This window comes from Python bivittatus, unplaced genomic scaffold (assembly GCF_059951505.1).
Source record: "Python bivittatus isolate LINGU-HERP-01145 unplaced genomic scaffold, Pbiv_v1 ctg000330_np1212, whole genome shotgun sequence".
In the NCBI taxonomy this organism is placed as follows: Eukaryota; Metazoa; Chordata; class Lepidosauria; order Squamata; family Pythonidae; genus Python; species Python bivittatus.
Window position 1 is genome coordinate 60,968,858 of NW_028277058.1, and position 27,234 is coordinate 60,996,091.

The 27,234-nt window shown below is 42.7% G+C and overlaps 1 protein-coding gene across 1 annotated transcript in view; it reads left to right on the forward strand.

The window, feature by feature from the left end:
- The window catches only part of EXOC4 (exocyst complex component 4), a 390,468-nt gene that overhangs the window by 330,410 nt on the left and 32,824 nt on the right, over positions 1-27,234 (forward strand). Inside the window, exons 12-14 of the mRNA XM_088141428.1 lie at positions 3,799-3,935; positions 8,263-8,418; positions 10,149-10,327. Coding sequence (XP_087997554.1) covers positions 3,799-3,935; positions 8,263-8,418; positions 10,149-10,327 — 472 coding nt within the window. The remainder of the gene's footprint in view (positions 1-3,798; positions 3,936-8,262; positions 8,419-10,148; positions 10,328-27,234) is intronic.

Consider the following 27,234-nt stretch of genomic DNA (forward strand, 5'->3'; position numbering starts at 1 on the left):
GCAGTTGAAGGAACTGGGTATGTTTAGCTTAAAGAAAAGAAGGCAAAGGGGAGACATGATTGCAGTCTTCTGATATCTGAAGGGATGTCCCAGGGAAGAGGGAGCAGATTTATTCTCTAGAGCACCTGATGGTAAGACGAGAACCAGTGGGTGGAAGCTCTGCAGGGAGAGATCCAAACGTGAACTAAGGAGGAATTTTCTGACTGTGAGAGCTTTTAAGCAAGGAACAGCTGGCCTCCTGCAGGTGTGGGTGCTCCATCACTGGTGGTCTTCAGGAAAAGACTGGACAGCCATTTACCTGGGAGGATCTGAGGATTTCTCCTCTGAGCACAGCGTTGGGCTAAAAGACCTCTGAGATCACCTCCAACCCAATGATTCTGTGATTTATTTATTTGCTTGCTTGCTTATTAGATTTTTATCTTGTCTTCCCTTCAGGAAATCTCCCTCTTCCTATTTTTATGTACAACAAGGAACCTGTGAGGTAGGCTGGGCAGATAAAGAGGAACTGGCCCAAGGTCATCTATAGAGCTTCTGTGGCTAAGAACACAGAAGGACTTGAACCAGGATCTCTCCAGCGCCAGTGCAGTCCCTGAATTGCCGCATCACACTGGCTTTCCCTGTCCTACTATCTGAAGCTAAAATCCACCTAGCTTTGGAATTCTGCATTGCCAGTCCTTTGCCACTTCCTTGCTTGCCCCTTGTGGTCTAGGCTCAAGTTAATAGGATGCCTTCAGCCTGGCAGAGTTTTGCAGGCCAATGGAGTACCAGCAACCCGAGTGCTTCCAACCTCTGTCTCTTCCCAGCTCAGATGCTCTCTGCAAAGTGCCTTTGACAACTGTCAAGCCGCCCTCCAAATGGCGTGATCCGCATGCAAAAGGCCAGGTTCCAGCAGCACAGAGCCCGGAAACGCCTCCCCGATCCATTTTAGCAGGCAGGAGAGGAGAATCAATTCCTGTCACTCACAACTAAATCTGCAGGAACAGGATTATGGATCTGGGGCCTTTGGGCAGCACTTTAATCTCAAAATCAATGCTGAGAAAGAAGCCAGTTTGGGGAAAGGTAACAGAGCGGGCATAACTTTGATGAGGTTTTGAAACTTCAAATGCAGACGTGTCTGACGCCCTTGTCTTTGTGATGAGGGGTGAGGGAGAAGGGCTCACCTGTCACAGCCGGTACAATTTCCTGCCCAGAGGACTTGAATTCGATATATAAACAGAAGCAAGTCGCAAAAGACTTTCCAGCTTCTTGCTCTTAAGTACACAGCTTAACAAGTCACCTTACCATCTCAGTGGGGTTCGTATTACCTTGGGGGTTCAGTTGCATCCCATGACTGTGGACTGAGGACTGGCAAGCACATGGGCAGGCTGTAAAACCAGTCCGTCCTCGAACACTGTGCAGGAATCCTGGTTTTGTCCAGGAGAATAACTAGCCAGCTGCAAGCAAGTCAGAGTCAGCATTTCTTGGGAAGGGGTACCAAAAGCCCTCTCAGAAGCAGAGTTCTGGTTATCCTAATTGAAAACTTTTTTTTTTAAGTAAAAGATGGAGGCTTTGGCTCATTTGGGAGAAAGCTGGAGGTGTTTTAGTACAAGTAATATGTTGATGAATAGAAGAACATGGTATGGAGTGGGGAGAGCAAAATTTTCTCTTCTCCTCCTAACAGCCGGTCTCTAGGGCTCCAAACCACACTGAAAAATTAAAGACAAAAATTTTTAAAAACTACATGTCTAGGAGTCAGTTCAGTTCAAAGGCGACTTTACCTAATAAGCTGAGATGGCTTTAAAAAGAGATTTTTGAACATTAGAGAATGGTAAACCTCCCAGAGCATCGCTAGCAATTAGCAATGAATATTGTACCGCTGGATATCATTTGCCAGGGAATAAGCAGTGGAAGGAGGAGGACTCTTGCTCAAATATTCCTTGCAAGCTTTCTGGGAGCATCTGCTCAGTCTAGCACCATTCCCACCCCACCCCAATTCCCTCCATACATATATATATATATATGGACTACAGTTCCTAAGTACTGTAGCTACTCATTCTGCCATCCCAGCCTGAGAAATGCTCTCCATTCTGAGTTAAGGATGGGCGGGTAATATATTTTAAGGAGCTGACCTTTCAAAACACACATTTCAGAATGTATTCCCTCTTAAATTTTGCATATTTATACAGTTTTCAATGTATTATATCAGCACTATGTTAGAACATTGGAAAAGGGCAAAAACAGTGGAAAATTTATCCAGATGTTATAGAACCAGGCCTTTGTACAATAAAAGCTTGACTTTTATGGCCCCTCTTCAGCAGACTTTGGATGCTGCAAACAAAATCTAAACTTTGACTTTGTCCCTAAAGTCTGCTATTTGGCAAAGCTGTTTAAACAGTATTCACATCTGCATATATGTTAGCATTTATTTTATTTATCATATTTATATAGCTGCCCTTCTTGCAAAAAAATTACTCTAGACAGTGCACAATAAAAACAATGGTAAAATCAAAATATTAAAACAAGTACAGTTAAAAAGACATTAAGCAAAGCATCATATCCACAGAATTTGGTCAAAAAAGAGTGTTTAAGAGCTTTTGTGTTACTGAAAAAATCCCTTCGAATTGGCTTTAACAGACATTTGGCTTTAACGGACGTTAGGCTTTAATAGACCCTCTTTCCTCCCAATTGGTTTTCTTTCTTATTATTTCCCAGTAGCTGGTCATAAATAGAGATCATGTATGTGCCTTTAACAAACAGTCTTTAGCCACTATTTCCCATGCCAGAATCAAGACAAGCTTTCAGGGCTGTCTTTTCCCCAGCATCTAATTGCCCTTTCTCCTCAAAAGATGCTAAAGTCTTCACTCTCCCAGTCAAGGGCTGCATTTTCATTAGAGGTATAGAAATGCAACTCACTTGATGTATCCACGTACAGCACATAATCTTCTATCGTAGGTTGCTTAGGATCTCTGATGTCCTTCTGCATCCCAGAGCTCTTCTGGCGTCAGTTCTTTGACATACTCTTTTACTCTTTCCCTTGATTTTGTTGTCTTTTCATACTACGGAGTCTCTGGAGTTCTCTGAGCTTGGTTGTTTTCTTGCAAACATTTCATTACCCAGCTAGGTAACATCTTCAGTGCTAGAAGGGAGTGGGGTTTGCTCTCTGCTTATATACAGTAGTTTGCCCTGTCAGTGTTTGCATTTTCCATCTTCAGTTACAGTGTCCTAGAAGTTGGGGGTATCATCATCATCATCGTGTGCCATCAAGTCATTTTTGACTCCGAGCAACCACATAGATAGATTTTCTCCATGATGATCTATCCTTAACCTGTTCTTCCAGCTCTCCTAACGGTACCCCCATCACCACTGTAACTGAGTCCCTTCACTTTGCTGCTGGTCATCCTCTTCTTCTCTTTCCTTTCATCTTTCCCAGCATTAGACCCTTTTACTGCACTGCAACTTGTAAAGGTCCGATTCAGTCTTGATTACCCCTCAGTTCAATCCAATGGCCAGTTTTGGGTAGTAACAAAACAGTAAAGTTCTTAATACCAGTGGGAAGGGACAGAAATATTGAAGTCCACTTGTACATTTTCCTGGGGAGCCTGGATGCCCATTGCAGGAAACTTAGCGCTGGACACGGTGAGCCTTTGGTCTGATTTAGCAAAACTTTGTCTGCATTCTTATACTACCGAGTGGTAGCATTAGTTACAATTAACTACTGCCTCAGTTCACTTGTTGCATGTTTCAATTCTGCTTGGAAAGGGCTTGAAAAAGGATTTTCTTGACTCAGCCTCCCCGTGTGACTTTTCTTTTTATTATCAGAGCACAGTAATTGTGGAAAAAACAGTCCAGGACCTCATGAATTTGATGCACGACTTAAGCGCCTACTCGGACCAGTTCCTGAACATGGTGTGTGTTAAACTCCAGGAATACAAGGACACCTGCAATGCAGCTTACAGGTACGGGTTGCTGGAGGATGTTGTGAAAGGGGACTTTCTTCCCGATATGAGAGAGTCGTCCTTGAGAATGTGGAGCTTCTTGCTTAGGAGAAAGAGCTTCGGGGAATCGTCGCAGAGCTTTCTCAAACCGTGGATGGGGCTGGAGAAATAAAAAGGAGGGGGACTTTTCTTCTTCTCTCCTAATCCTAAAACTCAAGGTGTGATCAGCAGTAAGAAACACCCATCCTTCGAGACCCCCAATTCTGGTGAGATGTGTTAGTCAGGATGGATGTCAAGCCTCAAATCGGTGTTAGGAGAACAAAGGTGCGGCTCGGTCTGCGTTTTGCAGTTTTAACCCCTTGAGATAAAAGGAGCAAATATAGCTTGATCTTTCAGTCAAGAGATACAAAAGCACAGAACTGTAAACGCTTCTAAGAATCAAGAGCATCCTCTTCACTGCTTGTAAAATTATAGAGGGAATAGGAGTAAAAGGTCATTGTTGCCATAATTTTGTTTTCTTTGAGCGAAAAAGAACTTGGCACACACGTAGACTAACCTCTAACATATCCGTGAACAGAAATGCATAGGCTGATGAGAAATTCCATTTCGTTATAAAGGCTGACGGTAAATTAATAAATTAGCTCTCTGACCAGCTTTCTTAGAGAAGAAAAATGTTCTAGGCTTTGGTAACGTATCATTTTTATGCATTTTAAAGTTTGCACGATCCATCTAATAGCCTCAGTTTTTATGGAGATTTAGATCCTTACCATATATTCCGAATAAGGCAAAACAGGATAAGATAGACTATTTCTGATTCACAGGCTTTATTTGGGAGATGGTTTATCTTTACTCAGCAACTCTCAAGCTATGAGTCCCAGTCATGTTTCAATAAGATTTCAATCTCCAGGGAAAAAGCATGACCTACATCAGAGGAATGTCTGGATTTGCAAATTCGTGCTAAATCAGTGAATCTGGAACTTAGTTGAATCCTGAGCTGTGAGGCAAGACCAGTAGTCCTGCTTGTTTCAGTTTTCTCCCGTTCCATTGATACAGGACCGTAAATCAAACACAGTTTAGAACTTCAAAAGCAAATAGGAAAAATATAATTTTTCCCAGTTTTGTGAAAGAATGAATTAAGTTTTTTGGATTTTTTTAACAAATCCGTAGTTACAAGGAGAGAGGGCTGCCTTCGGAGTGTCAAAGGCAAGATTCCCAACTTCCTGAGCCCTGATGTATATAAATGCATTCAAATGTAAGTGACCAACTGACCCATTCCCCCCCCAACCCCACCACTGCTAAAGGCAGATTGAGGGAACAATAAGATGGCCTTGGAAGAGAGGCCTCTGGGCTCTCTCCAGTTGTCCATGCTCAGCAACCACACTTCCTGCTGCTTCTCAGGAAATGGCACCTGCTGTGCTGTAATTAGAGCGGCCCTGATTTCAGTGACCGATCCCTGATTACTGGAGGAAGAAATAAGAAAGGAGAGAGAATGAAGGACTTGATCTGCTAGCAGGTGCCAGATACAAATAGAAACCATTCTATTGTGTACGTGATTCAGAAGTGCATAATGGGGATAAGAGAAGTTTTGCAAATCCTCAGAGCCTGTCTGGCTAAAGGAGCACGGGAGACACAAGCGGAGAGATGAAGCTATGTAACACTCAGTGAGACCAACACTGTCCAGCTCAGTTATCTGAACTCCTTCAGTGATAGAGGCTGTCCACTGAACCTGGACTTCCCAGCCTACAAAGCTCACTCTCCATCACTGAGTTTGAGAACATCCCCATTTCCTACAGTCTGCACCCTCAGAGAACCTTTAGAGTTGGGTTGGGGAACCCAGAGGTCCATCCCAGACTTTGGGAGTTGTAGTCCAACCTCATCTCAAGAGCCACAAGTTCTCTACCCCTTCATTTTGTTGAAAGGAAGCCCCAACCCCTGAGCAAAAGCTCCTTTCCAGTAATCTTCTACTTTACTGCATGTCTTTGGGCAGAAACACATGTGCCACATCTCTTGCTGAGTTTGAAGGTCTCATATTCAGAACATCCAGTTTCGTGTATGCCATGCATTTGTGGATTGCTTCATTAGCCCCCAGAGGTTCCCCCCAATCCAAGCCCTTCTTCAGCTTTGTGTCAAGCTCTTCAGCAGCTGCCTAAAACTGAAAATGATTTTTTGCAAGCATGGGTGTTCCCCCTTCAGCAAGATTTATTGAGATGGCTGAGAGGGGGTTACAAGAATTCCAGCTGTAAGACTATTTTTCATTTAGAACCGGTATATCCCCCTGTATATGAGGGTGGGGACTTTTTTTTTTCTTTCTAACAGCCTTCTATACAGTAGGCTGGTGAGGATCCAGATGTTGTTCAGTAGAAACAGAGAAGCTTCCAGCTGGCTGTTGACAGAAAGATCTCCTGCAACTTTATCAGTCTGGAAACTGGCTCTTACACCTTGTCATTTAAGTTTGACAAGCAGGACAGGTCAAGCAAATATCTCGTTCGCTCACTATGTTAAGCTATGGAGGAAGTTGGTTTGTTTTCAGCACTATCAGTCACCTGTTCCTATGTTGTACTTCTCCCCACTCCCTTTCTCCACTCCTCCAGGGAGCCCCATCCACTACTGCAGTGCAGATGGTGATCTGTGGCTGAGTGAGCCAAGAACTAATTCTTAGATTACTGTGCTGATGTGCAGTTAAATTATCAGTAGAAGAGGAAAAATTGCACCATCCTGGGAGCGTTAGATTCTGGCATTGGTTTTAGGCTACTACTGTGTTCACACCTCTATGTCACACTACCCCAGGCCATATACAATTCCCAAAATGTCTCTCCAGTCCTATCCCTTAAATCGGTGATTCTCGAAGAATGTTCCACAGACTGATAGTCTGCAGATATATGTGAGTTCTAACATTCAGAAACCTGACAACAGTGAACATCTCTCAAGTGCAGTGACCAACTGGGAGTCTGCACATGCCATGCTATTATGTTTGTAATCCAAAAGGTCGAGTGTGATTCAGAAATATGATGGAGCGAAAGAGAGAGATGGGATTTCATTGGGCTAGAGATCTTTTCTTCCTTAGTATTCAAAGATTTCTCTTGAAAAATATTTTTAACCAACAGGTTTGTGCTGAGAGTTGTAGTTACGGCATGGAGTTGGTTGGTTGGTTGGTTTATTTAATGTGGCTGCTCACAATTGCGACTCTGAGTGGCTAACAGAGGATTAAAACCAACAGAATTAAAATAAAAACAGCCAAAGAAAAAACCCCATAACACAGTTAAGCCCAGTCCACAATCATTCCATGCTGACCATTACAAGTAGGCTCATATACCACCCTGGCCCAGTGCCTGGGGAAAAAGCCAGGTCTTGAAGGCCAGCAGAGATGGGGCCATCTGAATCTCAGGATGTGAGGTGTTCCATAGGCCATGAGTGGTGGCAGAGAAGGCATGTCTCCTGGGTCCTGCTGGATGACATTGTTTTATAAAGGGGGCCCAGAGCATGCCCACCCTGAGGATGGGTAGATTCAACAGGAGATAGGTGGCCCCAGAAATAACCTGGCCCTATACGATGATTAGATAATACGTGAAACCTGCAGAAGGAATTTTCTCAGGTCGAATGTCTAGAAGGTGCGCAGGAAGAATCTAAGTTATCTCTGAAGTGTAAAAGTTGAGAAGAAAACGGTTGTATTTATTAGACTGTGAAATAAATGCCCCAGAGAACTCACAAGCCTCATTTCTGTTGTCATTTCAGACTTGAGTAGTCAAAACACACCAGTTAGCCTAGTCTAGCAAATAGGCCCTTGATGAGAAGGAGATGGGACCAAATTGTTCTCTTCCTTCTCAGATAGCAACATTTTTCTGATATGGTTTCATCTGAATGCTAGGAAGAACTGTTGGATTTTCTACAGTATGAGAGCAGAGAGCTATTTGTTGTTCAAGGCAGCTTTTCCTTTTATATCCTTTTCAGTTTTGCATTTGGTGTAGCTCAGGGGTTGATAGTTTAGGAAATGGGAAAACACATTGTTCCAGAGAGTAGTGAAGGCTGAAACAGAGACGGAGGCTCAGGGGATCAGTGGCATTTGAAAAATCAAACGGCGTCATTTTTCTGTGGGCAGATTAAACTGCAAAATGGGTAAGAAGGATCTTGGACTCAACCAATGTGGTGATGAAAAGGCTTACACACATTTGGGTTGCAAAGAATTCTTCATCAGCCCAGCTGATTCTCAGTTTCAAAAAGTCACAATAGCCTCTCCTGCACAGAGACTTCCAGTGTTATTTATCCCCTGAGCTGGAAATAACCAACTCACTAGTACTTGGCCAATCCAGCTTTCTTTTTCTAACTGCCCCCTGGTTCTTTTTATTTTTAGGAGCATTGTCCAGTCAGATGAGAAGATGGTAATAAGCGCATCTTGGGCAAAAGATGATGATATCACTAGACTCCTGAAGTCTCTTCCAAACTGGAGCAACATGGCCCAGCCCAAACAGTTGAGATCAAAAAGGGAGGAAGAGGAAGACTTTATAAGGCAAGTTCTTCCTAAGATCCATGGATATAATCACTATTGAAGCTATTTAACCTGGACTCCATCTTCTTATTGCTGGTGTGTGAACCTCCAGTCTTCTGAATGAATAAGGACAAAGTGCTATGAGATTGCTTGTTGCCAGGAAGTTGGGCTGAACTGTGGAATGTTTTCTTTGAGTGTTGCAGATGACTCAAGGTTGGACCGTCTGACCGCTTGATCAATTTTCTTAGCTTTCATGGTCCAGCTGCTGACCCTATTCCTCCCTCTGGGATAGTTGGAAAAGCCTCTTCGCAGCTACTGAGTTGTTTTAGAAATCCCTGGTGATAAATGAGAGGCTGGTTATTACAGCTTACCGGAGTCCATTAGGAAAATTATGTTAAGGAATTCCTATCCCTTTCCATATAGTCTGGAGCCAGCCTGGTGGGGACTGAAATTGATCAGGTTTCCCCTCCCCCTGTAGAAGAACATATGGCTTGTTTTTGAAATAAGGCTATTTTAGTCTGTGGCTGGACAGTTTTTTCAACTAGGAAGGGGAAATAAAAATATTTAAATTAAAATAAAGATGGAGTGAGAGTCTCAAGTTGGTGATGATGGAGTTAAGTCCTATACATCAGATTTCAGTGGGATTAAAGGGTTGGTTTGAATCTAATGCAGTGGCTGTGTTTGCTCAACACCGTTAATCTGGTTGCTGTGTTAATTTATTTTCTAGGTTTATGGGTTAAACAGTAGATTAACCCATAAAGTCACCAAATTGGCTAGGTTTGCACAACACACTAAGTAACCTAAAACCTAAAGTTAATACTAGTTAAGCTTAGCAGCCACTTGGTCTTTCACTAACCCAGTTATCTGTAACAGTTAATACCCCTGTTCCCACAATATGTTTAACTAGACTGGGAGCTGATGGAATTTGTTGTGGAGACATGAAAAGGATCCGTTAACCTTTCAGCTAGCTCAGAGAACCCCAAGGACTCCACAGTTCAACCCTAAATTACACATATTTGCCTCTGTAGGAATTCCCAAGGGGTTAAATTTAGCCCCAAATAGACCCAGTCATGCATAAGGTTAAGCTAACTCTGCCCACTCATTAGCATTGTGGGAAACCCAGTCAATTAACTCATTTTGCCTACCTAGTCCTCCAGGAAAAAGAGCTAGTGGGAAAGAGTGGCTGAGAAAGTGAGCCTCTCTATGAAGAGTTCATGGCCAATGCAACATATACCTGCCAAACACTGATTGCAGCAGCCACGTCATGATGATTGCTGTCCGCCTGGCCAATGGGAATATCCAAACGATGTCATGAACCCTCATCAGTGTTTCCCTGGTGCAAAGGCTCATAAGATTGGAGATATTTCCTGAAGGAAGTTGGCAGTGAAGTGGCCATTTTGACCCAGCTAGTGTAATTGTGTGCCACTAGAGTCATTGGAAAGGAGATGCGAGTGGGCAAATGGGTGACTGGGTAGAAAGTATGTTTTGTAGAAAGTATGTTTAACAATATAATCTGCTGATCCTGTTCCCAGAACGAATGGCTTTGGAGTGGGGAAGTGTGGGCTCAGATCGAGGCACATCTGAAATCAGCCTCCAGCAAAGCTGAGCAAGATCCTTTTATTCTTAACATCCATTTTCCCAACTTGACTCTCTGCAAAAGGTTTGGGAATCTAGTTTGGAACAGAAGGTTCCCTGACCCAATAACACTGTTCTGCATTACTGACACATATCTTGCTCTCTTTTTCTTCTAGGACTGCCTTTGGCAAGGAGTCTGAAGTTCTCATTGGGAACCTGGGAGATAAGCTGATTCCCCAGCAAGAGATTCTCCGGGATGTCAGCGACCTAAAGGCATTGGCCAACATGCATGAGAGTTTGGAATGGCTCTCAGGCCGGGTGAAGGCTGCTTTTTCCAATCTTCCATTTGCACAGAGTGAGTGACTTCTGGGGACACAGAAACACAAATACAATTGGACCTTTGACTAGTTCCGTAACAAGCCAGATAGCTTGGTTAAATGGATGGGAAGTACATTTGATACCAGCAAAGGAAAATCCTGTGGTCATCCAGAATTTAATTTACAAAATTCACTGCTCCCAAATGTAGGGGTGATGGCTACCATTTATGATGGTTTTCAAATGAGATTGGATCAGGTGTGGTTAAAGGGTTGGATTAGGACCAAGGAAAAACATGTCCAAAGAACTCCTCAACCACAGGAGCCCAAAGAATTACTTTGGGCCAGTCCATCTCTCTCTCTCTCTCTCTCTCTTTTTCAGCCCAGCCTACCTTGGTTGTGAGCAGAATTGGAGGAGGGTGCATTGCATAAGCAACCTTGCACTCCTGGAGGAAAAGGCAGGATATTAATCCAACAAATTAAGTAAATAAAAATAAAATAGTAAATTAAAATAGGGTCCTGTGGATAATTCTTTCCATAGGACTTCAGCACTCTTATGAGAAATCAAGGATTGACCTTGAATTGCAGATACAAGCCATCTTAGTTAGGATGAAGATAGCTTTTACAAAAACAAAGAATCTGGCTTTCTATTATTGCCCCCAAGGTTTAAATCCTGAGTTTCCTTCTCCTGCCCTCCCACTGGTTGCACCTGGCCTTCGTCTATAAAATGGTCCTGTGTGGTCCCAGGACAGCTAAAATGTAGCAGATATTAGTGAAAGTGAAGCCAGAAGACTTCACATGTGGAAGGCCACAGCAGAAGGTCAGGAAGGAGAAATGAAAATGGACGTTGAAAAGTAATATAACACCTGCTCATAGCTTAATGATGGGCTGAAATCCCAGTGGAAGTCCATTGCTTAAGTAAGAAACAGGCTTCTGGTTTTCTGTAGAGTATTCTGTTATAACCTGTTATTATTTCAGAGTTAGGCAATGGATTTATTCCTTTTACCATTTCACACAATTTCTAAAAGAGTTTCCACACATCCAGTAAAGGTTTGGATCCTATGGGTAAGCATTATTCATTGTCTCAAAAGCACAGAGAAATGCACTTCTGCAGAAACTGCCTTCTGCTGAACCAAGGTGGGGTAAGGTAGCAGTCTTCAGACTTGTCCAAAAGTTGGGGTTATGATTCTTTATAAATGTGGTTGTACAACAGACCCACCAGCATGGGTGAGTTTATCCTTATTCTGTCAAAGGGTGCCTCCTCCTACAGATAAAAATTCAATAACCTTCTTTTCTGCATCTCTGCCACAATTATCACTCATTTAAAACCAGCTCAGCTAATGTGGTGTTTTATCATATCCCCTCCTGCCTGCTTTTCTTCATTATTTAATGTTTGCTAAGCTGATGACACTTCCATATCTGCACTGCTTCAGACTTGGATTCTTGTGTTTTCCAACCAGCCAGATAAAAGACTCATTTTTCTTTTTTCCAGAAGAGCAGGCTTTACCAACCAGGTGCCCTCCACTGGGGTTAGACTACCACATCCATCATTCCTAGCCCCTGTAGCTGAATTCACTGAAGAATGTTTTTCATTCACCCATAGGTTCACTCAGACTGTTGCTTGTGAAGCAGTGCAATTTGCAAACTAGTTTTGGTGAGAAAGAAACATTTGTCAGTTGGCCGGGGGACAGAACTTCAGAGAGAGAAGCAAGCTGATAGCTGGGAGACGGTCCCAAAGAATGCCAGAGCTGAAGTACAAGGAGATGGGCAGAATGGGGATGGGAAGGAGGTAATGGACTTGGAGCTCACACTACGCTTGATATTGAGGTAGCCCATTTTCTGAGTTCATGCAATACTCTGGACCTTAAACTAATCAAATGGGTTGCGTTGACTGAACACATAAACCTGGGATAATGAAATATTCTGCTCAAACAAATTATTTCTATTATGCCTAATAGTGATGCTGTGATGGTAGAGAAGGTGATGTCCTGGCTCATACAACCTGCTAAGATAATGGCTGGGTTGTGCTATAAAGTACCTGACCCTATTTAGCATGTTGAATGGATTCAGTTGTATCTGCCCTTCCTACTTTGGCTGTTGAAGCTGCAGATGAACCAATGGAGAGCAGTGGCAACCTCAGCAGGACTTTGTTAAGAGCTTGCCTTGCTTTGAGCAAACTAGGACCAGTGTCCCAAGAAGCACTATTCGAGTTCATTGCCCCTCTCTTTCTAGCCAGCAGCCAGCCTGAACCAGTGGAGGATAGGGCAAAAGAGGGTGGCTGCTGAAACAGATAATCTCCAATCTTAGGGATGAAACATTGGTTTTGCTGGATGCTTAGGCAGACAGTTCTGCCCTGTCTCCTCACTGGAAGGGACAAACACTCTGGACAAGGATGTGGAACAGAGTAATTCATCTAGCAGACAGATTAGAAGGAATCCTGGAATTGGCATCATAGATGTGGCAGCCAGTTCTCCATGGCTGGTATAATCTTGAGCTAATAAGGTGAAGCCTTCCTCAAGTAAAATTCAAATCCTGATGAGCACATGACACGTTCATCAACAGTATGGGCATGATTTACCATTGCCTTCTTCTGAAGTGTTTTTTTCAACTTCCCAGCCTTGGTACAGCCCAGGCTTCTTGGTGATCTCCAAGTACTAGCCAGGTCCCATCCTGCTTTTCCTTGTTAAGATCAAGCAAAATTGAGTTGAGAAGAGAACTGGAATTGGGACTTCCAGGGGAAGTATGGTGAAATGAAGACAGCTCTGCGAAAGCGAAGTCGTTGACCACGGCAAAGACCAAGGAACCAGCAAGTAGAATGGTTCCTTGGAACCTCTCTGAATAAGGAGAGGACAGGAGATGGCCCACATGTGCTCTGGACAGCTGCTCCTCACTAGGAGAGCTCAGGACAGCAGTTTTCCATGGATCTGAGCGCCAGGAGGCAACAGGATTAGCTATCTTGCTCACAGAATTTAAAAAATCTGAAATAAATAGCAAAAAGCTAAATAAGATTTTAATCTTAGAAAGTTATAAACAGACTGAGGATCCAGATAAAATTGGAATATTGAAACTTTTACAATTAGATTTTGGAATTAATTATAAAAAACAAACAGCTTCTCATGAGAAAAAGATTCTGTTTAGGTTTTTACAGGACAAAACAAAGATAAGCAATTTCATGATTTCAAAAACTGGGCACTAGAGGGCACTAAGGTTCTGAGGTAGAGGAAAGATTTACAAACCTGCAAAATGTTCTCACAATGAAAATACTGAAGGAAACTTTTGAAGAATAGAATCAGAAAATAGTAGCCACAATATCAAGAATATCAGTAATGAAGTCTGCTTCTATGGATAGACTATGTCTAAAAAATGTTATTGAAGAAATTACAGATGTAGAACAGATTTTAGCTGACAAGACAGATAGTATCAAAAGTGGATTTACAACTGAGAGGCCAAGAGAATGACTTGGAAAAGGATGTTTCACTGGATCTACAAAAGAAATTGGCTGAGACTTTAAAATTTAAGATGAAAATTATTTGTTTTAATAGGGGTATTTATATTTTTATTCTTTTTATTGTCTTGGTTTTTAATTGTAAGCTGCCCAGAGTCACCCTCTGGGGGAGATGGGCGGCATATACATTTAATAATAAACAAACAAACAAACAAATAAAATCTAAGCAACAAATCAAGAGAGTGACCTGAATAATTTTTTTCTACTGGATTTACAAAAGAGGCTTGTTAAAGTCTTGAAGAACTCTGTGCGATGGGACAAAGAAGAAATGAAAAGCAATCAAATCCTGTGACAGCATTTGAATGAACTAAAGATTAAGATGGTTAGAAGTAAAAGGAAGAAATATAATGTTGGTTTATTTGATCAAGGTTAAAACAAGATATGGTGTTACCTCTGGCAACCCTTTACGGGCTTTCTGATGACACCAGAGATGAGATGATGTTTTATGGATTTGTTTATAGATAAGAGATGGGATATGAGATGAAGAGATGAAGAGATAAATGTTTGTAACCTTAGAGGGGGTGAAGAGTCACTAAATTTGTTTATACCTGTTGTGATGAAGGTTGGAAGTCACTTCTTTATATATTTCTTTTCTCTTTCCTTATTATATTCCTACTTTTTCTTCTTTCTCTTTTTTCTTGCACTTTATACTCCTTTCTATTCTTTTTTCTTTCTTTAAGTTTAATTTGTATTAGATTTTACTATTATAATCAAAATTCTTAATAAAAAATATACATTTTAAAAAAGAGAGAGAGCTGAATTTTATGAACCAGCTGCTCAGGAGAGGAAGGCATTTTAACCCTTCCTTTCTCACACTGTGTTTTTAATAAAAATAATCTCTCTCACGACCTGGGAAAAGTTCTCAGTAACAGCAAAGGGGTTGACCAAGGGTGAAGTCAATTCTTATATTATCGTTTTTCTCCTTCTGTAACCAGCACGGGTGGGAGGAGGGATCTCAATCAGAGAACCAGGAGAAGGAAGAGGAGGAAGAGATTCAACACTACCTTCTCCTGCAAAATGCAAGTGACACTCTTGCGCCAAGCTGGGTCCCATCTGAGGCTGTTTTAAGATTGGCCTGTAGTTAAAACTAAGATTGGCTCTTGGAAAGCAGAGTGCAAGTTAGCCTTGAAGGCAACTGGGCAGGAAGGAAGGGAGTGCTGATTGACAGATGTACACCTTCTCCCCAGAGAAGAGAAAACGTGAGAAATGGGGATGAGGCGGTTGCGTTCCAGGCCGTACTGATATGCATAATCCTCTATGTTCCCCAAAATGTATTGTGGCTGGCATAATCACTCATTACAGGAGCCGTCTCTGTGCCTTCTCCTATTTAAGGGAGGCGTGGGAGGTTTTAAGTTAATCGGCCATGAATATTTTGTTCCAGTATGAAGTGGGAGCACAATTCTATCGCTTTGCTCTTTGCAGCTGTCCTCCGTTGCACCTGGTGCCTGTCCAGAGACTTGGACCACAATTCCCACCATCCTCTGCCAGTATAGTCTGTAGCGGCCGGGGATGATTGAATCATAGTCCCAGCATGTTTAGCTCACCCCAATATCACCCATTTACCCCATGCAAAAATCCAGGACTTCAAGTTTCTACCATTTTGCTATTTAGAAACTTAACCTACATCTCTTAAGTTTCCAATTCCATATACATTTACTTGGAAGTAAGTCCTTTTGAACCCCCCTGGAGTTTATTTCTGCATAGATATCAATAAGATACGTGCAATAAATGGTTGATTTTCCACAGTAGCTCCTTCGGTTCCCATGTCTGTAATTTGATTTTTTATTGCCTGCTGTCTTGTTATTGTGTTTTAAACAATTGCAAGTCCCCTAGAGTTTCCATTCTGTGAAAAGGGGTGCTATTTGTAAAAAGGAGAAAAACAGATATGATCCAACCACAGATATCTACACATAAATACCTATCATGCTGTTTGGAATAAGCAATGTTATGCAGGGCGGAGAAAAAGAGAAAGAAATAGTAAGTCTAAGAAATGAAAAGCATGAGATAAGAAAAGGAAAAGGAAACAGAACTATGTCTAGTTTACACCAATCCATTGGATGTACTCCTTGTATTTTTCTATCTTGGTAAACCATCCCCATACCACTTCATACATTTCCTTAGTTCTTCAAACTTCTCGCCTCTGTCTTCTTGACATCCTCAACAAGTCCACCAGCAAGACCTTTCCTGGTGTCCCCCTTCCAGTGTCCCATTCTTGCATCTAGCATGGATTGGTTTGGGGATTCAATCCTTGTTCATGATCCAACCAAGGCAGATGCAGTCTCTAGGGTTTCAGCAAGGAGTTGGTGTCTGTCTCCTTGAAGTCAGCAAATTCAGAAATGAACCTGAATCGTTGGCGCAGGTGATTATCTTTCTTGAGACTGTTTAGTATTGATTTCTGTTGTATTACTTGTTTTTGCTTTCAAGTCTGGGAAGTTAATGCTGGAACCTGTACAAAAAGGAGAGCCTGTGGTGGAGAATGGGTTTCAACCAGGGTTATTGTCTGCAGCGAATGGGGGGGGGCTATTGCAGAGCCATTCTCTCTGAGGCACACTTCTAAAAGAGCCCCTTTCCTGCTCCAAATTTGCTGTGATGCAGAGACCAAATGAAGAAGCTCGCTGGCAAAAAACTCTCTTGGTTGTGTTACATATGGATGTGCACTGTCGGAGTGGAAGGTGAAGGGCGCCTGATTTCCTTGTATGATAAGTGGATGAGGCAGCTTTTGCCTTGGGGAGAAAGAGCAGCAGCTGTGGTTTTGTCAAGCAATTAAAGGTGACAATTGTCTGTGCAGCTAGGAACCGAGAGGGAGCCCCAAGCAGTGCAGCGCGTGAAGGCTTCTCAGGGATGTAGCCATCCTTCAGTCCATCATCTCTCTCAGCTAGATGGTCAGCCAGCTGGTAGCTTCTCTCTGCTTTGTGAAGTGTCAGCCCTTCAAGGTAGACCAGACTAGGAAACCAAAGTTACACCTGCTAATACTACTTTTATTATAAGGTTAGGGCAGTGTTTCTCAACCCTGGCAACTTGAAAATGGGGGGACTTCAAGTTGCTAAGGCTGAGAAACACTGGGTTAGAGTAACAGAACCTTGCAAATCTGAATATGCTTCCCCCTCACTCCCTTTATCTTCATGAGAATTAGAGAGAGTCTTGTCTGAGACGCTTTCTCGGATTACAGTTCTGCCGCAGGCTCAGATCTCTTTTATCTGACCGTTGTCTTGGTAGCAGCTCCTGTTCCTCAAGGACATTCCTTCTGCGTATTACATAAAGTAAGAAATTTCTGAAGTTGAGCTTGATTCCTGTCAACACTACTGACACATCCATGTAGTTTTCTTGGTGACAGCATGGAAGAGGCTTTTCAGTGCCTTCTTCAACTTCCCAGCCTAGCCTAAGTCCTGGAGATTTCTTGCAGTCACCCATCCAAATAATAACCAGTTCTGACCTTGCTTAGTTTTTTCAGATCAGCCAAAGTTGGATTTTATCACTTAGGCAACTTCTGTTTTTAACTCAACTTCCTATGGCCCTGAGATTCTTTGGGGGTCTCCTGTCCAAAAACTAAACAGGTCCAGCCCTGCTTAACTTTTTTTTTAAACAGACAGAACAACCGTTTCCCCCCGCTGTGACATCATGATAAAGTCTCTCTTAAGTTGACCTTGACTCTTGGTGGCTTCACAGATGCAAGGGTGTTCCCCCCCCCCTCACTTTCCAACCTGTCCTCCAGCCATAGTATTCCTTGGAGGTCATTCATCCAAATACTGACCAGGTCCAACCCTGTTTAACTTCACAACCTAAACAAGGCCAGCTAGATAACTCCCAAAAAAAGTTTCCAACACCCCAGAAATTTAGAAGAGTAGACTTCTAAGGAGATCCTGTAGCAGAAAGCCAGAATTGCTGGCAAGAAGAGTAAACATGGTTGAATTTTGGATTGCAACTCTAGCTTTCAGGGAGGATACGTTTGTTTTGGACATGCTTGCAAAAGCTCATTGCTCGTTCCTTTTGCAAAAGGATGCATTTGACATCCACCAACCACTGTTCTCCCCACAGGCATTGACAGTACGGAAGAGTCCATATCTTACCATCTTAAGTTGGACGCTCCTTTTCTCAGAAAGATCAGCTGCCCTAGTGGGACTGGAACAAAACATGCACATAGGATGGCAACCAAATACAGGATACCAGAAGGGGAGGGGAAAACTGAAGGGTCTGGACTTCCTGTAAGAGCCCTACAACCCACAAAGATGCTATTTCCATCCTAATGGCTTTTGGTAAATGCAAGATGGTCCACACAGACTTCGTTATCTAGCCTTTCAATTAGAACGTAATAATAAATTCAACATAACTTATAAATCAAAGCTAAACTAGACAATATTAATTCAGCATAAAATTAGGGTGATAAATTAGCAGGTCAGCTTACAATACAAAGAGACACAGTATAACTTGAGAGGGATAATTAAAATAAATCACCATTTGGATAAAAGCATGGCAAATGAGGTCATTTCTCCCTCCCCTCAATACCTTAAGTTTCACAGTTTTAGCACCAGGCAGACATTCCCAAAGATTTGAGAAGGATTTTCTCAAGGATGTCATCATGAATCCAGTGACATCCATCCAATGGATGAAGGCAGAAAATGGGCTGGAAATTATTCCCTCCCCTCACGCCCCCCCCCCCCCACAGACATACTCACATATCCTATAAAGTTATGGTCCTGTTTGTGGGGTGGGAATTTGGAGCCACATCTTGAGTTTTTGATGGGGTGAAGGTTGTCCTTCTATCCTTGCACAAAAGTGACTCCTGGTGACCTTGTGACACCCCTATGCAGTTTTCTTGGGATTAATACAGAATTTTTTTATTGTCTCTTTCTTCCACAATGTTTTTCAATTTCCCAATTTAACTTAAAGCTCTGGGATTTAGTCTCCCCTCCAAATACTAACCCATTCTGACCCTGATTAAATTTTCACCACAGGCATAGATTAGCCACGTGCTATGATGTAGCTGGACCTTATCACTGAGGCTGCTCTAAATTTACTTTGCTGGGGTCTGTTGCCATCAAGTGAACCCTGGCTGATAAGCTAGGGATTGTTTAACTATGGTTTTGTGCATAAACCACAATGAAGTAGGTTCAGATGCAATGTTAAGACATAATTCATAATTCATCAAGGGCTTAGGTCACATAACATGATCAGCCCAAATCATGCAAATCACAATTTTGCTTAGTGTGACATGAGAGAAAACTCACTTGCCTTGTTCAGTCTGTGTTAGATGCTCCCTTTGCCCCAGCTGATATTCACATTATGTTTGCCCAACATGTTTGACCAAGTCCTATGGCTTTTTGGTTAGCTTTAACATTGGTTCCCCCGGCCTTTTCTTCTTTTTTGGGGTGGCTTCATGTACTAAGCAAACCTGGCCTTTTTGATGAGGTTCTGACTCTCCAAACCCCCAGAATGGGGTTAAATGCCATAATGACCATCATCAACTTTAACTAATTAACCAGGCTAAGCTAGCTGATGTGGTAGAATTTGTAAAATGTTTCAGGTATCTCCACAAGTTAGCAGCGCAATCTAATAAGATTTAATTTCACATCTGACGTACCCTGCTTCCTTGCCTGTGAACTTATCACTTTGAAGACTGGCCAGTTGTTGTTTTTTTCAACTGGAATTTTGATTACACCACCAACAAAATCTCATACTTACATGATAATTCTCCTCTTACAGGGTTGGAAGGTTAGTAGGGAGGAAAACCGAAGAGAGACAAAGAACAACTAGCCTAATCATGACTTCAAACTGAAACGAAGAGAGACAAAGAACAACTAGCCTAATCATGACTTCAAACTGAAACGTTAATCCCAGGACATGAGATCAATTTCCAGGATGCAGTGTATGTAGTGTCTGGGAAGACAAACCAACCCTCTTTGCATCTGAAGTTGAGAAGTCACTGTCTAAATTCTGTGGCTTTTAGATATTTGAGGCACAGATCTTGGAGGGCCCTGGCCATTAGGAAGCTCAACCTCAACCTGTTTTCTATGTTTTTGCCAAGAAATGAGATCTTCCTTTTGACGGAAAAATGTAGAGGAATACATTTCATCCTGTCTTTGATTTAGCTGGTATTTTTTTGTGGGAGAGGATAGATACTTGGACTTTTCACCAGAAAACCAGCCTATACAAGGATATGGGTTGGCTACTTGAGCTGTCATTGGAGTCTTAGTTAGTCAACCTTATGTGCTCCTGACTTTGGAGGGTCAGCGGTCTTTAAGTCCAGTTGAAAGAGAATAGAACTGAATTTGCAGGAACTGGGATGCAGGTGGAAGAGTTCTAAACATTAAACATTTCATTTTCTATTGAGCATTTCCTCTGACCATCCTCTTACAGATATATCATTGGGGTGATGTTCTGTCAGAGGAAGAAGATTAGGCCACCATTCTAGTGCCTGGTTCAAAAAACTACTTACCCTAAGAGGTAGAGGGAGTTTGGAATGGCTTGGGAATATTTCAGGGGTGAAACCCAGTTGTCAGCACAGAAGTCCCAGTTTCAGCCGTGGATATCTTCACTTAGCTAGCAAGTCCTAGAATTCTGGGTGCTTGAAGAAGCCTTGACGGTTTGAATGGTGAAGACTGAGTGAAGTTGACAGACTGTTCTCCATAAATACTGTTCAGGAGAGAATAAAAAGCAGCTCCTTTCTGATCAAAGAGAGTCTGCCAAAAAAACAAGCAAAGCCAGTCGTGTTTCAGAAAGCTGGAATAAAATAAAGGGAAGGAAGGCTGGTGATCCAAGGCCCGGTTGGTTCTGGGTGTGGAGCAGATTCATATTCCATCTTCCACTCATATTCTGAATACAAAGTATTTCCCAGTGGATTGGGCCTATGGCTTTTAGCTGAATGAGGAGGTGCAAGAAAATGGAATGTCGGCTTGGAAGATTTATTATCTGCCTGTGAGAATTCTTGGTTAGGCTGTGCAATCTATGCAGCAGAAACCCACCACAGAAGACAAAGCATGAGAAATTTATTAGCATAAAATTATAATAGGTGATTTACATTAGTGGAGAAGAGAGTGGAGAGAACTCATAAAACTGCTCTTAAATTCCACATTTATTGCAGTAATGAAACACTAACATTAGTTAAGACTTGCTATTGCTGTTTGAGGGTCAGGCAGTCACTACATTTGTTTAAATTCTGGCTTGAAACCAAATTGCACTTTAATAAAAGATCTTGGAGGTAGGGAGGAGAAAGGACCTCTTTGAGTAGCAAACCTAATAGAAAGTGAAATAAGTTGGGTTAAATGAAAACACAAGCAACTGGGGAGATAGAGACTTCTGCTTTGAAGCTGATTTTCACTTTTTTGGAGGTCTTGTGTTAAAGGGAGAAAATTGGGGCACTTGTTAAGCCCGCAAGTACCTGAAACTGGATTAAATTATAGGTCTGTGTCATTCAGCCTCCTTTTCTCCAGAATGGCCAACTAGATGTCTCTCCAAGAACAAGACCCTTCTCTTTAAGATGTTCTTTCAAGAACTGATATGGGAGGCCTCTGATCCTGGAGGTGACTTGTAGCCCTCACGGGGAGCCTCCATACAATTCTTAATCACCTTCTTAAACTCTTCATAGGGACTCTCCCGACACCGTGTGGCAACATGTCCCTTGGCTTAATAATTCATTATGCAAAGAAAAACATTCTTTTGCTTGTTCTTGAATCTAATATCATTTGGCCGTATTGGAGGATCAGTCCAATCAATTCAAAAAAGCTACCAAATTTTGGTACCGGGATGAGGAGGAAACTAGGAGAAATGCATGAGATGGAAAAATAAAAGTTTGGAAGTATGTGGTTAATGAGCATAGCAATTGAAATTGCTCTGTATTTTCATTCTCAATATGACCACTCTCAGAGATTCCGACTGCTGCTCTTGTTGCTGCTTTCTTGAAGATACCTTGATGTCCCCTTTTAGTAACAGAACTGAGAACTTCTAAAAATCAAAGCTTTTAGATGTCCCCATTGGATCTGAATGCATCCATAGCTGACTTGTACACCAATCCCTTCCGTCTCTAGAATTGCAAGTCTAGGTGAGTGGAGTGGTCAGCTGAATGAGAACAACTTCCCTCCCGTTGAGGTTAAATAGTGAGGCAGGAGTTGTCCTTCTGAATTTCCCTAGGAACAGCAGTTGGTTGTGAGGAGGAAAAGAAGGGAATTTTAGTCCTCCTATGTTGGGAGTGAAATCTTCCAGGACACAGGAAGGAATCAAACCCACCAGGACTACTGGTGCAGTGAATAATTAATGAAGGTGGCCCTGGAGTTGGGTTTTATTTTGCATATTCTCAAGTCCCAGGCAGCTCTGGGAAAGCTGCTCCTTCTCTGAGACTTAGGTGCCACCTTAGGCTGGGCCTACCCATTGTTCCTTTGCTTATCCTTCCTCTTTTGAAGCCATTCCTTTTCTTTGAGAGTTTAGTTTTAATAAACTCTAAATACGGTTGTAAGCCAGGATTTTGGAGCCAACTGGGTCTTGGAGGGGTTATGATCTGGTAAGATAGTTTGGAAGTCCTAGGCCTCCCTGGTTGGCTATCACATATAAGGGCGAAGAGTCCCTGATACTTCTAAATTAACAGAAGGGAGGAGGCATTTCCTTCTTTCAGCCTTGAGCCTATAACCCTGGTCAGGAGAGGAAAAGAAGGTGGAAGCAGCAAATTCCAATTAAAGGAATAACTGGTCATCAGTCCAGGCTGTGGTGATTGTATGGGGCAGATCCTGTGACAGAAACAATATAGCTTTCAATATACAGATGCCTGCCTGCCTGCCTGCCCTTTTTTTCTCCCCTCCCTTTTACTCTCCACCAATAATCTCTTTCTTAGTGGTTCCACATTTGTAGAAACAAATGGAAAACAAGGCCCCCTTTTTTTCCCCAAAGAATTCTTGCCTTTTTAAAAAGTGCTAATTTCCTGATGAAATTTATGCCTGCCAGCAGAGGCTGCCGAGGAGCACCCCAGGCAGTTCTAACGAGACAATTCATTAGCCGGGGACTGCGTGCACGCCGTAAAGAACATTAATGCACAAAATGAAAAACTAATAGAGTGTTTAGCCAGCTCTTTATCACTGATGACAGTTGGTCCTCGCCCAATCATTAGTGTTTACTGAACAGACAGAGGCCACCATCCCAGCCCGAATTATCACGGCTCATCTCCAGAGAGACGAGCCTGACTTTTGGGCCGGCCTGAACTGCCGTTCTTCTTCACCTTAAGCATTACTTAGTTGGATAGATTTATGGGCTCTTGCTCTTCTTGTTGGAAAGCAAATATCTTTCTTCATTGTCAACATTGCATCCTCTGCGGAACCACAAGCGTTTCCCTTGTTCTTCCACCTCAGCTGTATCATACTGAGTGTTTTTGTCCCCTCCCCATCCCAGAGGCTTGGAGGAGGTAAAACATAGGTATGAGATATCCATCAAAATCCCAAACAAGTCCCCAAGCAAGGCTTCTTGGTCTGAGGTAGTTGGGCTGAAAACCAGCCAAGATCTGTATCACATCCTGGTTACCTACAAAGCTTCCAGATAATATTTGGGGGCCATCTCTTCACCAGCTTAAAGCTGATGGGGGGGAACGTGGATGTTGTCCCAGATTCCTGCAAAGGATGGGCAGAATAGAACTGCATATACTGATAGTGATCTCTGTTTGACAATCAGGGATGGTCCTGTACTACACGGGATCTGCCAGCTTGGGGGATCCCAAGGTTTGGAAAAGAATATGTTCGTGTGTGTGTGTGTGTGTTTTTAAAAAGGACGCAACCCTCAAAGAATTTGATGAGAGTGGAGTATATTCTTATGGCTACACACCACTCCACAATTATGAAAACAGAACAGAAAACAGGGATGGAGATGGAATGAAATTTAGAAACAAGGACACTCTGTACTGGAGCCTTTTGTTGTGGGTTCATGGAATCACAGAAGTGGAATGGCCCATTAAGGCAGAGGCCATTACTGTGAGTCTCACCTTACTCACTCACTCACTGTGACTCCGACCTCCTGCTCAATGCAAGAATCCAGCTTAAAGCATCTTGGAGAGATGGCTGTCCAGCCTTTGCTTGGACACAGCCAGTATAGGGAAGTCCACCATCCCTCTAGGTCAGTGTTTCTCAGCCATAGCAACTTTAAGATCTGTGGACTTCAACTCCCAAAATTCTGAAGTCCACATATCTTAAAGTTGCTACGGTTGAGAAACACTGACCTGGGTCTGTTGGAGGGTGGAGAAAAGGGACAGATCATCTCTGGGGTCCCACTTGCTCCTGCTGTGTCTCCAACTGCAGGTTGCTCCTCCTTGATGCACCCAGAATTCCCAGTCCACGCCATGCAAAGGCAACTCCAGGAATGGCCAACATGTGACACCCATTAAAAAATGGATGGAGCTTTGGTTGCACTGGCATACCGGCCATCTTGACTTTTTTAAATCATAGCTGTGGACACCTCTGGCAAGTAGTGTGTAGTTTGAATCCAGATCACCAGCATAGGTTTGGGGGGAAATTGTCTCAGAGTAAACAGCCTTCCTGAGTTACAAGGAGCAAATACAGACGGTTACGTTCCTCACTGGTGCAACAGTGAAATAGGCCAGGTGCAATCACCTCAACATATAAGATCACCTTGGGACAAAGAGGAGGAAGTCATATTTTAAAGTTTGCTGGGATTTAACTGATGTAGTTCCCATTTATCTTAAATTTTAGTAGGCTGCTTTTCAGCCATGGCTATTAGGGTGGTTAACAATGAAATATAATCCATAAATTGAACAGCAAACAAAGCTCAGCAGGTAGTTAAAAGCAGCAAAAAAAATAGGACCAAATATTGGAAATCTTAAAAAAAAGAAAAAGAAAGAAAAAGAAAGTCCACAGCCTGAGGCAAAACAAAAAAGCTTTTGCATTTGATATGAAAAGAGAAGCAGTCTCTCTGAAAAGAGAATGCCAAAACTGGTTTGCTATTACGGCTGTCTGCAAGGAGGGTCAAAATCTGCCCCATGGTGGCCACGGTGTTGTGTGCCCCCCTACAGAAGGGTCAGGACTTCAGTTGCAAGGCTGGGCCCACCATCTTGCAGATTTTGACCCTCCCTGCAGACGACCCGATTGCTACCGAGGAAAAAATAATCCTGTCCTCTTTTACACACACACACACACCCTTTACCTTGTAAAGGTTAGACAATGAACACATGGATTTGGGAAGAGGAAGAAAAGGGCTGCGTAGCTACCAGGGTGCCGTGCAACGTAATATCCCCCCAGCCCAAATCTTTCTAAGAAGCCGCATAGATCTAAATGCTGGAACTGAACACAGACCTGGCAACGTCTTTTGAAAAAAATAGGCAGACTGCCGCAACAACGCACAGACGTAGATCCTCCCTGATGGCTCTGGCAAGTAAAAGCACAACCACCTTTTCAAACAGGGCTTGCTCTTGTTAGGCGTTTCTGGAGGGATTCAGAGGAAGAGGTGGCGGGTGCGGATAAAACCGAGCCGTAGGACATCCGGTTTTAAATACAGCAACGCCAGACGTCATGGCATCCCACTGCAGGCTCTGCTGTTTTGTATTTGCTTCACCCGTTCACTAGTACATAAGGGCAAAGGGGTTGTCTCGATGTCATCGTGCACATTTTATCACTCACTCGCCCTGGCTCCATGAACTCCTGTAGATCCTAGCTATGGGCCAGAATTGGTTGATACTCAATGGGTGGAAAGTAGGAGATCCCAGGGTTAGGAAGTCAAAAAGACACTCGGAAAGAAGGCAACGGCAAACCACGTTTGTATTATTTCAGACCTGTCCATGGAATAATCAGGCAGGAAGGCGACTGCAGCTTCTAACTTGGCTTAAGTTATATGTTTAAAACCTCTCGCCGTTCACTCTGCGTTGCACTGCCATAGAATCTAAACCAGTGTTTTTCAAACTCGGCAACTTTAAGATGTGTGGACTTCAACTCCCAGAAGTCCACACATCTTAAAGCTGCCAAGTTTGAAAAACACTGATCTAAACCCCCCAATGGTTTTGCTTCCATAACTCTTCAAGCACTGAGAGTGTCCCGGGTTCTTCTCCACAAAATGGGTCACTGGTTTTCCCACAATAGTTGTCGACCGTTTGCGTGGCTTTCTGTTCCAACAAGCTTTTGAGTTTCGTTTCTGGTTTCTGAAGTCTCGTTCTTTGCATCCCCTGATCAACAAGTCAGAATCCTTTAAGACAGGGTTCCTCAACCTCAGCAACTTTAAGACGGGTGGAGTTCAACTCCCAGAATTCCCCAGCCAGCCATGCTGGCTGGGGAATTCTGGGAGTTGAAGTCCACTCGTCTTAAAGTTGCTGAGGTTGAGAAACACTGCAGTAAACTGTAGCTGTTTTCAGTAAACTATGGTTGAACAAATCACAGCTTAGTATGATGTGTGAAGTTGGTCTGTGGAAATCCATCCACATTTATTCTGGATTTAGCCCCAAGCTGGCATACTCATTTGTAAGGCTCAAACCTGGTTTGGATTAGGACAGATCAGACTCTCTGTTGCACCACCATGAATCCCAGGATCTGGATGTTTCCTGAAGCTTCCCCAACTTTGTTCATCCAATTTACCAGGACAAGAAGGAGCCCCAGGATGGGTCTGGGAGTTATGCCCAAGCCATTTCACTGCAACTGTTCTCCAGAGGGTGGAGGACCAAATATTAAATTAACACTTAACATCTTCCCTTTAGAACCCCCCGCCCCCCATTCTGGAATTCATGTAAAAGTGTGGAATGGAAAAAGCTAGGTTTATGATTTCCCTCTTGATCCGTTAAATGAACTCTGCATTTCCCAAACTATCATCTTACCTCTGACATAGGTTTGGAAGAACTTTACAAAGAACTTCCCTTTGTATCCGAGGACAGAACAGCACGTGTGCACGATGCCATCTTCAACATGTAGTCGTGAGAAATAGATTTGCAAAACAGAAGTTTCCCATCCTGACTCTCTTCCTATTTCTACGTGAGGCTTCAAAATGAGTTAATTTTCCTCCCCGTCTAGATTTTGTTGCATTTCACTTGCCATGACTCCTGGTTGCATATCATAAATTCTGGTGAAGTATGAGGGACCCATAAACTAACTGCCATAAAAATGTTTAAAAAAACAAAACAAAAAACTGCAGCGCTTTTTCTCTCGCCATTCTTCCAATAAATTAAATGCACTGTTAGGTGAACTGTCTCCCCATGTTCTATTCATCACATTGTCATTGCTACTTTAAACTAATAGTACAACTTCGCAAATAACTTCCCACAAGTTAGAAACCCTGGTTTTTTAAAATAGTTCTTCCTCCGAAACAAGCTGAGATTCCCCACTAAGCAGTAGTATGATCTGCCTGGTTGTGGCTTCATGTGACGGGGAAACAGAAGAGTTTGTCCACTGGGGTTATGTGCTAGCGTGTTGACTGACCATAGCAAGAAAAAGAACTTCTTACTGTAAAGTTATCCTGGCAGGTACCTTTGGTTGTAACTGG